Here is a 20,371-nt window from a genome sequence, read left to right as displayed (position 1 = left end):
GGGAGAGAGACACAGAGCTGAGATGTGAATGGGGAAACATGTAGATGATTTGACCAATTTTGATTTATTTTGGTATTAAGTGAAGATCACTTAATTCCCTCAGTCACTCCACCTATGTTCAACCTATGTGCTTGGAGAAAAACATCCTCAAATGTCAGTAAGGCTCCAGCGAGTTACTTTCCAAAGGGAACCAATCCCAGGTAAGTGTTGAATTGTTGAAATATCTCATCCCTCATTATATTTTTACTTTCCCCCCATGTAAATGAATGACTGTCATCTCAATAAAATAGAACACTACACTCAGGGGATACTACCGCAATGGAGGCAAAACCTACCTTTGATACGGAGCAAATGAGTCCCTCCTGACTCTGAGGAAGATTTATCTGGCCACAGGTATACATTTTGTCCCAGTCTACCTCTGGTCATAATGATGGTCATAATGATGGTCACTTTGTGAGTTAATAAGGAAACCAAAGAGTTGTTGTTTTCTGTAACTTTCTGCAAGGGCAGAAACTTGCTTTTAAGTTGAAGTTTTCTGGATGCCACATGCTGTCCCAGAGAGAAATGCCTATATTTGAGCAGGACCCCATAAATGCTATGCAGACATAGTTTGGCACTGGAATGGCTTTGTGGGTAAGATGGGTTGGCTTGTTAAGACTGTCAGGCTAGACACCACAGTACCTCTTGTTATGTCCGAGGCTGGTTCTGTTCCTACCAGAGGTATGATTATACACTGTAAAGTACCAGAGCAAATGACATTGCATAAGCCACAAATGTTTACTCTTCTGTAGAGCAAAAAGGCAAATGCTGCAATCTGAAAACCACCATTTTCGCAGCCAAAAAAATTATAGCCATCAAATGAAACTTGCATGTATATTTTATTCCCATACTAAATGATTTTATTCCCACAAGAGTCATTTAGGTGGGCTCAGATCCAATGGAATTATAGTAAGCACTGGAACACAGGCCATGGCAAACAAATGAAGCATGAGTTAAAGAAAGGGGAAATTTGGTAGAATTAAAAAAGACCAGAAATATCATGCTCTGCATAAAGGAAGTTATATAAACCTGTCTCTTCAGAATATATACACAAGAGTAAATGGGACCTAGTTAACATAACTCCTGTAATGAGGAGTGCCCCCTACAGTTGAAACCCATGACACAATCATTACCATAAAAATCAATAGGTTCATTAGCAAACTGGAAGAACCACAGATCCCAGCATAAGTTTCTACACGCTGTAAAAAGGTGGAATCAATGCCCGAGATGTTGCAGAGAAAAGTAAGTGTTTATTGTTGCCATGCTTTCTTCTGCTCTGAATATTACGGTCTCAATCACACTTCTGCACTGCCAGGAAGGTTCAGTCCTGCCAGGAAGTCCCAATCCCTTGACTCCTAGTAGTAATGACTATAAACTTTCATTAAAGTTGCATAAACAAGCAATTGCAGGGACTTTGCCCCAAATACCAAAGTCTCCCTTCTGTGCAATCATCACCTTCAGCCTCCTTTTCCCGCTTGAGTAGCCCATATTTCATGCCAAGAATATGGCATACCATTTCTGCCATAGATTGTTTAAATGCACTCCACCACCCCATCTTCCTGGCAAAATAGCATTGTAAGCATGGGAATAGGGCAGGAATAGAAGGGGAGATAAAATTAACAGCAACAATATCTGTTGTAACAAATCTGTCAAGAGGATCTTGAGCAAATATTTTACAGCTAGAGACAATATAATCCAAAGATGTACCGGACTTTTTATTCCAGGAAGGAAAGCTAATCTATTTTCTCAACCTCTGAACTGCTTGTTCTTTGCAATCTCTAGATTTATTAGCATGAACTATTTTGAAAAATGTGAGAAGTATACAGTTAACAAGAGATGACATGCAACCCAATGAATCTTTCTCCTGATTTCTTTTTTTTAAGCAGCTGTGAAAGCTGCTCCTCCTTAGCTGCTGTTTTTCATCACAGAGAAGCACAACATGTAGCTTTCTCCCTGTAAATATAAAACCAACCAGGAAGAACTTTTAACAAAACAGATTGGGGGGCAGTTAAATATATCTCCTCCTGCACAACTTTGTTTCTTGCTGTAACCTTTGAAGATGATTTCCACTAGAAAACAAAATCAATGAGATACATGCAGCCCCATGTCGTATCACATTTCGTCCTTAGGATTCCATTTGCAAAGTACAGTGGCACGACTCCATCCTTTCTGAAGATCTAGAGAAGTATATGATTGGGACAATGCAGACATTATCTGGTATCTGAAACTGGCTGAATGCACCATGTGTCTTCTTAGAGATGCAGGAGAAATAATGTTTCCATATGCAAAACATCAGCCACACCATTCTGCAGGGAGCTGAAAGCCAGATACTCCCAATACCCCGAGGTCTATTTACCCTAAAAGACACAATGTTCTTACAAGTCAAAGTTCTCTGCTGCATTGTATAGGATTGTACTGGATAGTACACTATAGCTGAACAGTTCAAATAAGTCAGTATGCCTGTACTTCTGGAGGATTTGATCAGACCCTAGAAGAGAAGGAAATGATTTAATAAGAAAACATAAATGATAGCTAAAGTCAGTGATTCTGAATATTTTACTCAGACAACATTTATATATTAAACACTTTCCCTATCTTTCAACATGACTTACAACATGAAGCTTACAACAACAAAAACAGTGATGAAATCTTAATAGGACCCCTGACATGTGTAATATTAACCAATTCTTTATATTCTCCTCTTGAAAAGGTTGTTGAGCAAATATACCGTATTTCAATATGGGTTCAGAGCTGGGCAAAAGAAATTGCTTTGGTTGCTTCAGCAGATGATCTAGGCTGGATGAACACCAATGATAAGCTAATTCTACTCTGCTCTCAGTATCTTTCAGTACAGACTGAGTATCCCTTATTTACCAATTCAAAATCGGAAATACCTTAAAATCCAAAATTATCAACTTGAGTGGCTGAGATAATGAAACTTCTGCTTTCTGATTGTTTGACATGCAACATTATTAAAAAACATGAGGCATATACAATTATTTTCTGGCTTACACAAAATTATTTAAAATGTTGTGCATAAAAGTACCTTCTGAAAAATCTGAAATACAGACTATTTCAGGTCCCAAGCATTTCAGATAAGGGATATTCTACCTGTACTATCAATCATAACATATTTCTTAATAGGGCATCTGGACTGGAGCAGGTTTTCAGTGATTCGATTCCAACCTGGAGGGCTATTTCCAGAAGTTATTGCTAACTACTGCTTTTATGTTATAGGTTCTTATGGGTTTCTATTCCGCTTTATATTTTTAAATCTCTACATGAAACTGTTGAATAAGGTCATTTTAAGACTTGGACAGAAGTATTTGGATAATCATGTCTTGTTGTGTGTCTTCAAGTCATTTCTGACTGATGAACTTATCACAGAGTTTTCCTGGCAAAATTTGTTCAGATGTGGCTTGCCTTTGCCTTCCTTTGGAGCTGGGAGAAGGTCGCCTTGGTGGATGACCTCTGCAGAGAACTTGACAGGGGGAGTGTGACCCTGTTGGTCCTCTTGGACATCTCAGCGGTTTCAATACCATCGACCATGGTATCCTTCTGGGACGGCTCTCCAGAATGGGTATTGGGGGTGTTGCTTTGCAATGGCTCTGCTCCGCTCCTTCCTGGAGAGCCGTTCCCAGTTGGTGAAGCTGGGAGACTCCTGTTCGGACCCCTGGCCATTGACCTGTGGGGCCCTGCAGAGGTCCATTCTGTCTCCCATGCTTTTTAGCATCTACATGAAAATGCTGAGTGAGGTCATCTGGAGTTTTGGAATTTGGTGCCATCTCTACGTGGATGACACTCTACTAACCTTTTCCAACAAATTCCAAGGAAGACCCTCGGGTCCTGGATCGGCCACTGTGATGGACTGGATGAGGGCAAACAAGCTGAAACTTAATCCTGACAAGACAGAGGTCCTCCAGGTCAGTCATATGGCCGATCGGGGCATATGCTGGCAGCCTGTGCTCGATGGGGTCGCACTCCCCCTGAAGACACATGTCCGCAGCTTGGGGGTCCTCCAGGTTGGATTACTGCAATGCACGCTACGTGGGGCTGCCTTTGAAGACAGCCCGGAAACTACAGCTGGTACAAAGATCAGCAGCCAGATTAATAACTGGAGCAAGCTACAGAGAGCGGTCAAGCCTCCTGTTCAAGCAGCTTCACTGGCTACCGATAGGTTTCTGAGCCCAATTCAAAGTGCAGGTTATCACCTATAAAGCCTTAAATGGTTCAAAATCTGCCTATCTCTGTGATCGCTTCTTCTCCTACGAACCTACATGGGCCCTAAAATCATCTGGGGAGGCCCTTCTCTTGCTCCCACCTCTGTCTCAAACGTGGTTGGTGGGGACAAGGGAGAGGGCCTTCTCAGTGGTGGTTCCCCAGCTCTGGAACTCTCTTCCCCAGGGAGATTGCTTCACTGCCCGTCTTCCGTCGGGAATTGAAAACATGGATTTTCCAAAATGCCCTTGAGTGAATAAGGCCACCAGATATGAAAAATGCATTGCCCCTTGATCTATGTTTTAGCACTTCAATGGAACCCTAGTTCGTCCCCTTCCTGCCCTGATTTAACTTATAGACCCTTTTAGAGTCCTTGCACTAGTCACCTTCTGTTATATGTTAACTTTTAAAGGAAATTTTATATGATGTGCATATTTTACTGCTATATTGTGTTAACTACTGTTTTGAACCTTTTTATTAATTTATGTTGTTATGCTGGGCTTGTTGCTGTTGTGAGCTGCCCTGAGTCCCTTCGGGGAGACGGTGGCAGGATACAAGAATAAAGTTGTTCTTGTTGTTGTTGACTGGCTCATTATCATCCAGTGGGTTTTCATGACTGAGCAACTATTCGAACCCTGGCAAACACTCAAAACAATTATACCACATTGGCTCTAATCTTAGACAGAGAGGGAAGAAAAAGGATATAATTTCGATGATAACTAGATCTATTTCTCTTTACATCTATTTCAGGTGAAGAAGTGCAACTGCTAAATTGGTATTTCTAGTGATTACTCTCTCTTTCTCACTAGCAAAGTACTGTATTTATTTAAATCTAATGCTCATCTTTTTGGCTAAATTACCTTGCCAAATTTAGTGTGCACATTAGATTTGAGTAATAGGTTAATTTTAGTGCTGAGCCAAAACAATAGGGAAAGCTGCTTCGGGAGCACCTGGAGCTCCTATTTGAGTGATGCCATCTGTAAGTTAATGGTCCTGGCTCAATGCTATATAATCCTGGGATTCGTAGTTTGGTGAGGCATCTGCCTTTGTTAAGCAGAGAAGACTCCCAGAACTCCATAGCACTGAACCAAGCCAGTTAAAGTAGAATGGGAGCAGAGTATCAGCAGTCCCCATAGTTGGCAGGTCTCTCATCTCTTTTCCAGGGCTCCCTCTGTGTGTGTGTTGGGGGATACTGATATCAAGCCATTTGTGGTACCAGCCAATGACTCTAAAGTTGCTGGACTCTCATTGGCTGATGGACTCCTATAACCCAGCTGGAGTGACCTGGATGAGAAGTTTTCACTCAGTTCATGTAAGCGGAGTACTTAGTAGTCCTAGTCAGAGAGAAGGTTCAATCCAAGCTTCATCCCACTCTACCTCCCTATGTTTTGGCTATTGTGAAACATATGTATGTGTTGGCTGCTGCAACTCTGGAGATGGATGAGATCTAGGATTAGGTGTTTATCAGGTACTGGAATTGAATGGGGCTCCCTTAAAGAATTTGGGGTGTGTGGAAATGGTCTTGCCCAGCTGTGGGCAGACACTTTGACTATAATTCTTGGAGGCGGCAAGTATACTGAGGAGTTGGGTCATACCAAGGAATCCAGTATGGATATGGAGGCTTACAGATCAAGTACCTGGAGCCAGACTCATGTGGGTGTCAACCCCATCAACAGCTGTAACCAAATAAAGTTGTGGCCTATTTCTTCCATTTAATTATGTCTATCTGGTCTGTGAATTAATATGTCGTGAATCTCGTTCATGAGTGCACAACTACAGGGCACTAAATACCATGCTATGTTCTCCCTTAAATTATCGCAGTTCCTGATCCCTCCCAGCCAATTATCCCCCCCCCCCCTTCACTGCAGAGGACCTGAGAGCCACCTTTGCCTGTTACCTCTTCACAGCACTATTTCCCAATATTGGAGGGTTGGTTCTTTGGGGTTGGTTCTTCATCCGTGAGACCATCAGAAGGTCCTGCAAACTATGCTGTTGAACCACTTGCTGTTGAGCACGGATGTGACTACTGTAGTACTTTCTCGACCTCCTGCTAGAAGCCGTCCTGTTGTCCAGAATTTCTCTTGGGAGAGAAGCACTTTCTGTGTAACAAAAAGCACAAGATGTGTATGCTGTGCTACAACATACCCAGCAACACAACAGAGGTGTTCTTTTTAAAAATCTTTGATTTTAGAGTAATAAAAATAATTGTTGAGTAGGAGTAATATGCCACTCCAAGGCCATACTTATGATTTTGGCTTCCTATTTTCATCCCACCTCATTCCTTTTCACCCCCCAAATCACTTGAAGGGCTGTTTCTAGTTTTTGTGGAGACTGCAGATGTCCTCAGTTTCATCTTCACTAATGGGATCTAAGTTTCTAAACTGAAGCAACTATATAACCTACATTTTCCTGGGGGCAGAACTGTGAAAACAAATCTTCAGAGTCAGTGTTGATCCTATTAACTGTTACATGAGGCAGGAGTTGCCCAGATATTTACTGATAATGTCAAGGTATGGTCTAGACCAGGCATGGGCAAACCAGCTGTTAGGATTTGTAGGAGTTGAAGTCCAAAACACCTGGAGGTCCAAAGTTTGCCCATGCCTGGTCTAGGTGTCCAGCAATGCTAAAGAACTGTCTTGAGCAAACTCCACCAACACCACACCACAAACAACTAGAATTTGGTATTATGCAAAGAAACCTCAGACTCACACTCTCTCCTACTTCATCCCATCTTTCAGAATAGTGTCACAGAATCAAAACTTTTAAGTTTTAAAATAAGTAATTATCTATCACGTAACACTGGGTAAATTGGAGTGAATTTAAACTCTGGTTAGTCAAGCTAGGAATCAATCATTCAATTTTAACTTAGTTAGCAAAAATTAAACTAATCAGAGATTCCAGAAATGTGGGCACAGTGTTACAAAGAAAGTAAAATCTTCTATTTCTTTATTCCACCTGGAGGCATGCCAAAGGTGTGTTCTGAGTCATGCAAGAAACCATAAACTAAACTTTATGTCATGTTCAAAATAATCCCAAAATATGCAATCCTTTGACAGACCTACTCAACACCCTTTCTCTTGAAATATGCTAGGTTACAATATGGATAATCTATATTGGTTGTGAAACCCAAAAATGAACAAATGACATTATTTAATAAATAGCATTACAAATTATCTAACCTGGGGATCATCAGGTACCTAAGATACTTCTAAATAAATCAGGCATTCTGTCCAGTGTCTTACATACTGTTTGATCAACTTTGCTACAAATGCTGTGATCAACTCTTCAGTTTCAACAGACATATAGACCTCTTAGCTGACAGGATGAGAAGAAAATGGCACTCACGTGCTCGGTTGGTGAGGTGATGAGAGCGCCCTTGCAAGAGAAGCTTGAAGTTTTTCTCCACTGGTATGCGATTCAGCTTGCTGAAGAACTCTGAGATCAAGATGGATTTCTTCTCTTGTTCATTCTCAGATAATTTAATTCCCGCTGCCTGTTCAGCAGAGGAGGAGGAGGGTGCACGTCCTCTAAAATGAAACTGGAAGGACTCCTCTCCAAATGGACGAAAGCTTTTAATAGTCAGAACATTCCGGCAAGCCATGCTTGCTGGTGTTGTACTCTTCGCACGAGGACGGGCCATTGATGGAAAATGTTTGTGAGGACATGGGCTTTGTTTATCACACGGTTTTGAATATTCACTTGATAGCTGGTAAGGGAGAGAAGGAAGGTCTGTAAAAGAGTTTCTGCTCTAGATGCCTGACTACTTCACTGATAATAATAACCCAGCTGGCAGTAAACCAATAGTACCTTATGTACTCCTTATATTCAGGCCTAGTGCTGCAGAGACTTAAAATAATTAATGGAGCAAAATGCATATTGGTGCTTAATCCAGGATGGCTACTAATGTGTTTATATCCAGACAGTACCTGCAACCAATGTGAAAACTATTTAATCTGGAGGGCCTTTTAGCCTTAGTGCTCTTGTTATTTACGTACTATGTTTTGCTGCTGCTGTAGTTGTACCCACCCTAGAATGTCCATGAATGGTGAATAATAATAATAATAATAATAATAATAATAATAATAATAATAATAATAATAATAATGGCCACAGTACTAATTTGAGGGTTTTTTGAACCATCAAAGACCAAAGCAGTGCCTGGAAAACCCCTGGGATTGGAAATACAATACAATAATTTGCAGCATAGGTAGAACTTGGTAAAGGCACTATGTTGTATTTGCAGTATCCAGAATACCACTCCACCATCATCCACCAAACATAGCTGGGGTTTTGGGAGTTGTTTTTCCCAGTGTAACTTCTCCAGCTCTAAACATAGTTCTGTTACTTACTGTAGGTTTCATGCTCATGTCTGTTGCAGAGTGATGACAACTAATGCTATCCCTCAGTTCTGGATTGGAATCATACTGTTCTGGTGTATTGGATGAGTTCGCTCTGCTAAGGTCAGGCACAGAGCTGTAAGGTCTCACAGGCAGTTTTTCAGGGATCCATGACTCATGATTCTCATGATGGCCAATCTTAGAATCCACTTTTCCCTCAGATTGTGGTATATCTGAAAAACGTTTAAGCAGAAAGGTAGGCCTGGGGCTAGACTCTGTGTAAACCTGGGAATGAATAAAAAGACAAAAGATTAAAAAAACAGTATTAGGTTGCAAGGAAATGAGAAGCTTTGATAAGCAACAGAGTGTGAAAAAGATACCATTTGGACTACAACTTCCAGACTTCCCAGCCAGCAATTGTCCCAAAATATTTGTAACAGCCAAGATACAATGTTATTCACTGAGTTGGTTGTCCCAAAGTAACTAATTGAGGAGATGTACAAATTCAGGTCAGTTCAGTTCCTTCTCTTGTTCAGTACATATATCATACAGGTCTACACTATATACATACCCTCCAATTATCCCATTTTGGAACAGTTTCCCCCTTTGTTCTTGGCTTACTTCAGTTGCTGCAAAATTGAGTCCAAAGTACGAAAGTAGCTTGCATTCAGTTAACTCAGCAGGAAGGAGAACAGGGGAGAGGAAGGCATGGAATCCTTCTCCTTCCTTGTAGATTCAGGGAAAAGAAAACTGTTGCAGCATCTCATAGCTCCTGTGTTCTTCCTTAGTACTAAACTTTGCCATCCTAACCACACCATAAGCTAAACATTTCTAACGAGAATCTGGACATTTGTGACCAATCAACATCAGAGAGTATTGGCTAAAAATATGTGAGGAAGAACAAATGGTCCAGGAAAACCTGCAGCAGTTTACTTTGCCTGAGCCTAAGGGAAGGGATTCCATCCACCCTTCCCTTCTCCTGCTGATCAGTTAATTGTGCACGAATACATTTTCAGTTTGGACTCATTTTGCAGCAGTTGATATAAGCCAAAGGTAAAAGAAGAAAGCGAGAGGAGGAGAGAGAAACTGAGACAATAAAAAAGCAGTGGATATGTGGAATAGCAGGTGTTTAATTGGGACTGTCCTTGCCAAAGCAATACAATTGGAAGGTATGCCTCACTGATCTTTCCTGGCTCCATGTGCCTAATTTTCAACTTGAAATGCTGGAAGATATGGATTGGCCTTCCTGCTATTCAAAGGATATAGCCTGAAACTTTGGAGAATGAGAAGAAAAGATCTTATATTTTGATATCAATCTCTAACTGCTAGTAACTTTATCTCTTCTTTGATTTCAAGCTACCTCCAGACAGCTTTCAGGGATAAAATATCCAAAGCTCTGTTTATTTGCCAGGATGTGGGCATAAAACCACAGCATACCTCAACCTTTCTGACATATAATGAGCTCGAGTCTCATTCACACCAAGCATCTAGGGACTGGAATGCATGCAAAATGGGGAGGCCACATTAAGCATTTAGACTTCTTACAGGTTCACATATGTCCTGCCCAACTGTAGACTGAAATTTTACTACTTCTAATATCAAGTAGAAGTACTAGCAATATTGTGCAAGACAGATATATGTGTGAACCCATCTGAAACTTACAAGGAATAAAACTACAGTGATCTGTCTCCAAATGTATTCAGATGTATTAGTTCTTGTTCCTTCTTCTTCTCCTTACCTCCCCAATTTTCCTCATTTCTCTTGTCTTTGTAACCTTTCACTTCTTTTCCTACTTGCCTGACCAAAATAAATACGTATAGTAAGGTCCCTAAGGTGCCAGGAATACAGCTTAATGGTGTAACATTAGAAAATGTTGACCATTTCCACTACCTTGGCAGCCACCTCTCCACAAAAGTCAACATTGTCGCTGAAATACAACACTGCCTGAGCTCTGCGCATGCAGCATTTCTTCGAATGAAGCAGACAGTGTTGTGGATTGGGATATCAGTGGGGATACCAAGGTGCTTGTTTATAAAGCTACTGTCCTCCCAACCCTGCTATACACCTGCAAAACATGGACTGTCTAGTGTCTACAGATGTCACACTCAACTCCTGGAAACATTCCTGAAGTGTTGCCTCCAAAAAATCCTGCAAATCTCTTGGGAAGACAGGTGGACAAATGTCACTGTGCTGGAAGAAGCAAAGACCACCAGCATTGAAGCGATGCTCCTGCCCCATCAACTCCGCTGGACTGGCCACGTTGTCCAAATGCCCGATCACTGTCTACCAAAGCAGTTACTATACTCTCAACTCAAGAACGGAAAACGGAATGTTGGTAGACAGGAAAAGAAATTTAAAGATGGGCTCAAAGCCAACCTTAAAAATTGTGCATAGACGCTGAGAATTGGGAAGCCCTGGCCCTTGAGCACTCTAATTGGAGGTCAGCTGTTACCAACAGTGCTGCACGAATAGAGGGCTTAAGGGAGAAACATGCCAAGAGGAAGGCACATCAAGCCAACCCTGACAGGGACTGCCTTCTGTCTGGAAACCGATGTCTTCACTGTGGAAGAACGTGCGGGTCAAGAATAGGTCTCCACAGCCACCTACGCATCCACAGCCAAGGCATTACACTTGGAGGACCATCATCCTTGAGCTATGAGGGATCGCTTAAGTAAAAGTAAATAAGGTCCCTATCTTATATGTTATGTGCCTTAATAGTGGGGTACATATAACAAATTAAGGTAAGTTTGAAAGGAAGAGGTAAGAGACTAACACAACTATGTAGGATAGTGAGGCAACCCTATCCTATCAGTACTGTGAAAAAGTTTGAGTCATCTAGAACATTTGGCTTTTCAGTAGAAACACAACACAAGTAGGCTCACAACACAAAAACAATATACATAATATCAGACAAAAGGATGTAACTCAAAAACAAAACACAATAAATTAAGGATAAAACAACTCAATTTGATCTTAGGATGGCGATCTCTGGTGTTTCATTTCTTTCTTTGTTTCAGTCCTTCCAATTGATTTATGAAAGCAAACTTAAAGGGACTTTCCAAGCTGTTGTATGCTCCTCCCAAAGTACCAATGAGAGGAAAACCCCATGAGAAATGTTTTTCCACCTTTCTTACCTGGGCAGAAGTAGGCGCCATCCTTGTTCTTTCTGCCACCTTGCGCCTGGCAGCCCTTATCTTCTCTCCATTAGACTCTCCCTGCAGCTCAGCCTTCTTTTCTCTCATCATAATTGTTTTTTGCTCCTGCTTTAGACGTAGATCCTGAAGCTGCTGCCTATGAATTGATGTTGGAAAGATTTTTTTTTCCTCATTTTAAATTTATTATTTTCTACAAAAGTACAAGAAATACTTGTAATTTTTAAAGCATGTTTTGTTCACAGTAAAATGTAATAAAGTAGTACAATTGCCCCCCTCCCAACCCAGTCTTGAGACATTACGTCTTTGAACATTTATGATAAATATCTTCCAAGAGCTCAGTGCTAGCTTAACCCTCTAGCTAAATGTTGTTTGTAGATATTTTAAATTTAAAATTATTCTTGATTCCCTCGAGATGAACTGATGTTGAATTGTTTATTTATTAAAAATATTTCTTAACTTGCTAGGACAAACATAATGGCCCAAATAGCCCAACATGTTAGTTAAAAAAGTGAACTAAAATAGTAAGAGCACACATACAAAAGTATCAAATGCTGACACTGCTTTAAGAACCAAGTGCCATACAAATCAGTATAATCTTGTCTGCCTCCCAGAAGCTCAGACCAGATGGAGTCGACCTGACGTCCATGAGGAGGGAGACCCACAACAAAAGTACTATTGCAGGGAAAGCCCTGCCTTGTAAACTTACCAATCTGATCTCCAGGTCTGATGGGACATGTAACATGGTATCTACTGAGAAACTCAAATTCTGGGCATGCTTATATGAGAGGAAACTCTCTTTCAGACATTCTAGATCCAGGCCATCTAGGCTTTGTAGATCTAACTCAACATCTTTAATTCAATTGCACTTGAAAGCAAATTGGAAGCTGGTTTAAAACTAAAGATATATGGTCTGGAAAACCATTTCTTACTGGCAGTAAAGGTAGAAGGATGCCCCAAACAATCATCTACTCCCATTACATTTAACATAATAGTTCCTGCCAACCTTTCTAAACCTGGAACCCTACAGAAACTCTGGATTACAACTGTTACCATTTCCATCTAGTATAACCATTGGAGGGCATTAGAAGGAGGAAGACAGTCCCATACCTAGTGCATCCAGTTTTCTTAACAACATTTCCAAAACTAGTCCAAGAACACTTCCTAAAAAACTTCCCTTGTTGCTTATGTAAAGGTGGTAGTTTCTTATACAAGTGGAATATCCTTAACTAAAATGCTTAGGACCAGAATTGTTTTGGATTTCAGATTTTTTTTCCAGAATTTGGAATATCTGTGTTTGCATATATGTACATAATAAGATATCATGGAGATGGGACCCAAGCCAAAACTAAAAAAATCATTTATGCTTCGTATACACATTTTACACATAGCCAAAAAGTAATTTTATGTACAGCGTTTTAGAGAATTTTGTGCAAAAAGCAAAATGAGAAAAGCAAATGTACATCTATCTCAGCCACTTGCATGGATGACTATGCTGTATTTCAGATTTTGGAATTCTGGAGAACAGATGCTCAATCTAAAATTTTAAAGTTACTATCTACTTGATTTGACTTTTGCAATTAAAGTGATGTCAACTTATATCAATTCTACCGTGTAGATGTCTGGTCTTGTATCCATTTCCCTACAAGAGAAGTGAGAGGGGTATCAGAATAATACACTATCCACCATGGCCATTGTCCACTTTCTTTGTGCTGCAGCTTTTTCAGGAATGTTGCAAATGGAGGAGAAAATAAGTACACTGTTATGGTGATGTAGTATATTAGAGGTCTTTAGATAGAGGTGGAATAGGCATCTTTTAGGAGTGCTTTGGTTGTATCTTCCTGCACAGCTACTTTGGGCTAGATGTGCCTTGCATCCTCTATAATTCTTTTAAGGGACAGTGAATATTCTGAAAAGATGTCTCTGTGTGTGAGAAAGAATGCATGTTTAAGACTGTTAACATTAATGGGTTTCTGATACCATTAAATTATAAAGCAGTGTACTACTCTCAATTCATCTCAACATTTTGCACACATGTAACACACTCGGCAACTTATCTGTCTCTCATCTTGCCATTATAGATTAAGATTGCTATTGCTATTGTTATGTGCCTTCAAATCAACTTCTATCACAGGACTTTCTTGGCAAGATTTCTTCAGAGGTTTGCCATTGCCTACCTTATAGGCTAAGCAAGCATTACCTGCTCAAGGGTGGGTTTCCATGGCTGAGATGGGATATGAACATGGGTTTCCCAAAGACCTTGTTCAACACTCAAACCACTACATCACAATAATGTGTATATCTGCTTGATGAAGATAAAGGTTAGGTAAGTCCAGTAGTGTCCTACTCCGGGGGTTGCTGCTCACCTCCATTTCTAAGCCGAAGAGCCAGCGTTGTCTGTAGACATCTCCAAGGTTATGTGGCCAGCATGACTGCATGGAGCGCCGTTACCTTCCCGCCTGAGCGGTACCTATTGATCTACTCACATTTGCATGTTTTCAAACTGCTAGGTTGGTAGAAGCTGGGGCTAACAGCGGGTGCTCACTCCGGTCCTCGGATTCGGACCTGCAACCTTTCGGCAGCTCAGCGCTTTAACACACTATGCAACTGGGGGATCCTTTGATGAAGATATATGGACCTAAATCAAAGTACCAGTCGCCACTAGCCCACCGAAGATGTAGAGTTATATAGTGTCAATTTACCGTTCAGCAATACATTCAATAGGCCTATTCTAGCTGAAATTAGCAGCTGATTTAGGCATGCAGAGGCCCTGTAGAGTGGTGATGCCAGAAAATATCCAATGTATTCTAGAAAGTGCTGTACTGTGTTTATAAATCTGCGTTCCTCCTCTTGTCCTCAGCTGCTTTAAAAATATCCCTAGCTTCACATAAAGTTAGGTTAGAGTTCATGATGCAACTTCTGCAGTTTGTACATAAAACTCTTCAGCATTGTTGCTATCAAATTCCCAAATTCCTGTTAGTCTGTGGAGTCTGATTGTCTAACCAACACACACAAGCAGAAAATGCACAGGTGTGCTTTGGTGATAGTGTACACATGAATTACTGTTATATACTACTACTGTGTAGTTTCTTCTGCCCTTGGATTTGAATAAATCCTGTAGATATTGGTGAACAAATGTCAGATAGGCCACAATTCATAATTGCTGCCTTTCCATCTCCTGAGTCTTTTATGTGTGCCAAAGAACCTGAGATATTGGAAAGTTTGCCATATGATGCTGGGCTTTGGGACATACAGAACAGCACAAGGCAGCTGCTGTTCCTGCCTATTTGGCATAATATGAGAAATGCCTCCCTTCTCTAGTATACATGTATTGCAAGTTTATTTATACATAACGAGATGTTGAAAGAAGGATAAACTGTCACCCAAGTTTTCACCAAGAATACTAATTTAGTGAGCATGTTCAGCCATCCCTACCCAGAAGAGAATAAAGCAAGATGAAAAGAGTACCCATTCACTCTGACCTTTGTTATGCATGTCTAGAAATGAAGTGAATAGTCAGGTAGAGAGAGGAGGTGCAGCAGGGTAAGCAGAATCTAGTAATCGCCAATGGGTCTCCTGCAGCCTTGTGGGCCTTGGCAGGTGCCAAATTCTGGTGCCAGACATGCCTAAATATGTCTAGATTTAACAGGCCACCTAGAAGTTACACAATCAGATTCTTAGGCAATTGCTCTAAGGACTAAGGTGAGAGAAATGCTAAAAATTTTGGGGTTAGGACTGGAGGACATTTGGGGATGCTGAACTGCTTGGTATTAGAAATGCTTTTCTTATTCAACGATCAATCTGTCTAAATAGTTAATGGACAAATCTATGAGAAGACAAAAAGTGAGCCTTTCTCGAGTGCTCTAACCATCACAAGAAAGTTAAACTCAGTAAAGATGCTTGAAACCATACTTGTCCAACCTGCTGCCCAGTACGCCTATGAATGTGGCCCAACACAAAATCATAAACTTACTTAAAACATTACAATTTTTTTGTAACTCAATTGCACCGTTTTTGAGCATGAACTTTGTAGATGACAAATGAATGGAATGTGGTTAATCAGCATATGTTATGTCTAAAAATCAGAGTATTGTACATTATAATTGCAAACAGTTCAACCAGATGACCTGCTCAACAATTGTAAAAGATGCTCCAAACAGGGTGGTGCATAATTAGGATTATTATGCGACTACTTTTTTTTTGCTTATCTATGGTAGTGAATATCATGAACATTATGCATGAACCTTTTTATTGTTGTTGTTCATCAGTTATCGTTAGTGTTATCATATTTTACATGCAACCCAAGACAAATCTTCTTCCAATGTGGTCCAAGGAAACCAAAAGGTTGGACACCCTCCTTTAAGTTCAATAAAATGAGAGGTTGAATGGCTATTTAGCAATACTAGAATAGAATGTCTAAAACAATAACACGGACTTGGAAGGAATTGTTTTCTTTCTAAAACATTCCTCACTCTTTAAAGAAATAGGCCACAAAAGACCCTTTCCTACCTGGCGTACTCTTCACGTGCTCTGGAGGCTGCTGTTTCTTGGAAGAGTGAATTATTATGTTGGAAAAACTTATCATATTTTTCTGAATCAGAACTGGGATAAATTCGGCGATACCCTCCTGTGTTTTTTTCCTCATATTTTTCTGTTTCCTGGAGCCAAGCAGCTTGGCAGCTCTTGTTTTCCTCGGCTCTGATAAAAACCACCCAAGTAAAACTGTTAACAACCCCAAAGAAAATGTCCACAGTGAGAAATTTCCCTATTTGGTTTTCATAGTGCCATTTCAATCCTTAAATCATGTTTCCCAAAGGCTACAAGCGGAAGCAAGATTTCTTCATACAATTTTTAAACCAAGTTCAGAGACAGAGACACTTCATGTTGTATATGTGTGTATTATTTACTCCATACAGGTACAGACATCTCAGAAGCAAACAGGAATATGTATAGCTTAGCCTTGCTCTCTCCTGTCTTCCCCCTCCTTGGGGTAGAAACAAACAAAACAAAAAACAAATCTGAGCAAATCGCACTGCAAGATAGGAACTCAGGGCCCTTGTTATTTCTTATTTCCTTACAAAAATAAAATAAGGTGGATGGAAGCATGTTGCCAAAATCCATGACAAGAATTTGCACTTTTTAAATTTTTAAATTTTAAAGTCCACTCCATATGTGAGTGAAATTAAAGCACATCAATAATCTTTGGAAAATAGTAAACAGAGCACACATATAAACTTATATATATTTAGTGGCATATATATTTATGCATTCTTTATATCTTCCAAATCACTCGGAAACCTGTACTGAACAATGGATAAAAGAGCAGAGGTGTGTGTATGTATATGTATGTATGTATGTATGTATGTATGTATGTATGTGTGTGTGTGTGTGTATATATATATATAATCTGTTCTTTTAAAAATTACATTTTAAAATGTTTGAACACAGAATTCACGGTGTCCGAATCTCTACACCAACCTTTCTTTTCAGAGTCCTACACTGAAATGTTTACAGAAATGGTGAGTTTCCTATTACATATACCCTAGTTTTGCTGCAGGCTGTGAAGCAATCCTACATTCCTCAAAAAATTAGAAGAGACCAAAAAAAGTGATGTTTTGACCCTAAAGCTATGTTCTGAAAGATTAAACAAATTGGACACAACTGTTCATATTGGTAACTAAAACACTCTGAAGTCTGCTTTGTCTTCTAATACTAGTTGAACATTTCAGCATTCACATGTAACTTCATCTTATCAGAAGAGATAGTAAAAATGTTAATTGTTTTCATATGAACTGTTGTTTTAGTGTATTGTTTTCAGGCATTGAACTTTTGCCTATTTATTGTAAGCCGCCTTGAGTCCCCTCGGGTGAGAAAGGTGGGGTAAAAATGCTGTAAATAAATAAATAAATAGCAAAAAATTGTGTGGTAATTCAACATCACCACTTTCTTCTTTTGCTCCAGTACATTCTATCAGTTTTATGGTGAGGGAATGCACACATGTACCACCAGTTAAGGAAGAAAAATAAATAAATACAAAACCCAAGCCTGGCTCTCTGGGACGAAAAAGGGCATATCTCTGAGAAAAAAATCAGTGCACTTGGCAGAATCACTGTCAATAAAGAGAAGGACAAAGCTAAAGCAAAAGGAAGCATAAAACTTGGCTGGTCACATTTATCAGCTTGCAAACAATACATATTTTTCCAAATAGGTACATAAATAGATTTCTGTGTGCTCTCTTCTTTTAAAAAAACCCTATATTTGATTCCATGTATTTCCCTATATTTTAGCTAATGCTGTTATGTCATAATCTGCTTGGTAAGTCGGGGAACAAGATGCAACAGGATATGTTCAACTAATCCAACAATGCAAACCTGAACAGGAACGACACCATGGGTAAGCCATATTAGATATTATGGAAAGGAAAAGGGAACTAGATCTCCTGCTCTCATTTCACTAACAGCCATATATGTATAATAGTGTAGTCCAAATTACTAGATAATGTCTAAGTTCAACATACACTTTTAATTTCATTCTAAGACTTCTTATTTTGAGGCAATTACTCATACTGAATGCACACAGCAACTAAATGATTTAAAAGTTGCATCTAAACTACAGTAATTTTTTCTGCACTCCTCAGAAATCCATGACTGCAAATCCACTGCATTTAGAGATATTTTGTAAGAGATTTACAAACTTTACACAACCCCAGGAAATAATAGAAGGACACAAAAAGCTCACACCTGGATTCTTGATTACGGGACTGCTTAAGAAGCCTCTCCTTTCCCCGCCGTTTTTCTTCTTCCAAGACTTTCCGTTTATCACATGCCCCCAAGTTGATCAGAACCAGAGTGTCATACAAGAGTTGGTCTTTGACTTCTCTATCCAGCCACGAATCTGTACTAAAGCTTGGAGAATGATTCACCTAGAATTAGAAGATTCATGAATGCACTTATCTGCATGTGCTACGATTTGAACTATAAAGCAAAGCATGGCTTGGAGAATAACACTAAAAGGAGAAGGATGAAGAAAGTAAGCAAAAGTAGAGATTGAATTCTTCCAGTGAATTAAATCCACTGCCTTCAAGGTACATTCTGATCTTCACGATTATTAATCACAATAGTTGAAATGAACAAGCGATACGCACACATAGATACATTTAGCGGCGACTCCAAAAGTTGGTTCTAGAGATTTACCAATGTATGAACACCTTTCTAAACCTAGATACTCATTTACTTATCACATTTTTGACATACTAAAGCATCTCCCTGAGATGGCTGCAGGATCTTCCTATTTGGACTTTTCATAGCTTGAATTAAGCCACCATTGACAATTGCTTAGTTAGACCTAACCAGGGGTTCTATAGCATTTTTTACGGTCAACTAGTACATTATTTTATAATCAGAAGCTTGTGTTATAATAAAGGTACAAGTCTTTAAGGTGCCATAACATCTTCTGTCATTTTATTGTAACAAAATGAAACAGTTGCCTTTTAGGCACTGGTAGGTTGAACGGCAAGCTTGTTAGATTGTTGTGAGAATTTTTTTAACTATTGTGAAGTTTTTATAACTGATATAGAAGTAACTACTAACTAGATTTTAGAATTAAGACTTTGATGACAGTATTATTCAAAGGTAGATTAATTTGAATTCCATATAGAAGATCACACAATTACATTTAAATAAAATAGGCCTAAATTCATTTACTAGTTTGTACTGGACTGGAACAAAATGCAATATGGTCGGACATGATGCCACAAGAATGTGAATGTATATCATTGTTGTTTAAAACTATTTTATGATTTTTTGAACTTTTTATCGATATATTTGGATTGTTGTTTACATGATTTTAATATGTTCTAAGATGCTGTGGGTCCCATGATGAAAAAAAGCAGGATATAAAGATTTATTACTTATTATTATTACTAAGGTAGGCTCATTGAATAAATGGTGTTTACACAAATGTTGTCTTGCCATATTCCCATCATTTAAGTGGGTTTGCTGGGACTAGCAATTCAATCTAATTCTAAGAAGCAAACTGTTACAAAACTTTAAATTTATTTAGATTTTTAAAACAATCGTTTTTAAATGATAGATGCTCCAAAAACTGCAAATATAGTTAGGAAATTGTTTAATTACGGATTTATTCCTCAAGAGTCTTTCAAAGGCCACTAAATGCAATTTTGATCATTTAATTAAAATGACTATATGCTAGTTAAAAGGATAAATATTTCATAAAAGCATTTATTGTTATATCTAGTAAAAAGATTTCTCTCCAGAACAGAAATTTTTAAAATCATGATTAGAAAAGCAGGAAGTGTTTTCACTTTTTTAGCTCAAATATTTGCATATATATAAAACTATATACTGTAGATGCTTTTTAATTAAATTTGTATTTCTATCTACAATGGAAATATATCATATTTTATTGTCTTTTATATAGTCTTCTGTATTTTAATCACTTTAATCTCATTAACAATGCATTCAGTATAATGTATCTTTTAATGGGGCATTTCATTTTGCTGGGTTTGTTCTGTTCCTTTATGGGAGATGCTTGAAAACTAAATAAACAAGAACCAACCAAATCAGGAGCTTCTAGTATAATAATTAAACTACGGGTTTGAAGTAA

General features: G+C 39.1%; 1 protein-coding gene across 4 annotated transcripts in view; it reads right to left on the bottom strand.

The window, feature by feature from the left end:
* Positions 1-859: 859 nt before the first annotated feature.
* ttll6 (tubulin tyrosine ligase like 6) overlaps positions 860-20,371 on the bottom strand; it is a 38,209-nt gene continuing 18,697 nt past the window's right edge. For 3 of the 4 annotated variants that reach the window (XM_016994621.2, XM_062984480.1, XM_062984479.1), the window contains 7 exons: positions 18,487-18,668; positions 16,256-16,444; positions 11,729-11,885; positions 8,607-8,879; positions 7,603-7,963; positions 6,155-6,356; positions 860-2,527 (listed from right to left, as the gene is read on the bottom strand). In XM_016994621.2, the coding sequence (XP_016850110.2) occupies positions 2,521-2,527; positions 6,155-6,356; positions 7,603-7,963; positions 8,607-8,879; positions 11,729-11,885; positions 16,256-16,444; positions 18,487-18,668 (1,371 nt within the window). In that variant the 3' untranslated portion in view covers positions 860-2,520. Of the gene's footprint in view, positions 2,528-6,141; positions 6,357-7,602; positions 7,964-8,606; positions 8,880-11,728; positions 11,886-16,255; positions 16,445-18,486; positions 18,669-20,371 lie in introns of all 4 variants that reach the window. The other variant, XM_062984477.1, reaches the window with a different exon arrangement.

The sequence above is a fragment of the Anolis carolinensis genome, chromosome 6, assembly GCF_035594765.1.
Source record: "Anolis carolinensis isolate JA03-04 chromosome 6, rAnoCar3.1.pri, whole genome shotgun sequence".
In the NCBI taxonomy this organism is placed as follows: Eukaryota; Metazoa; Chordata; class Lepidosauria; order Squamata; family Dactyloidae; genus Anolis; species Anolis carolinensis.
This window is presented reverse-complemented; position numbering and strand designations above follow the sequence as displayed.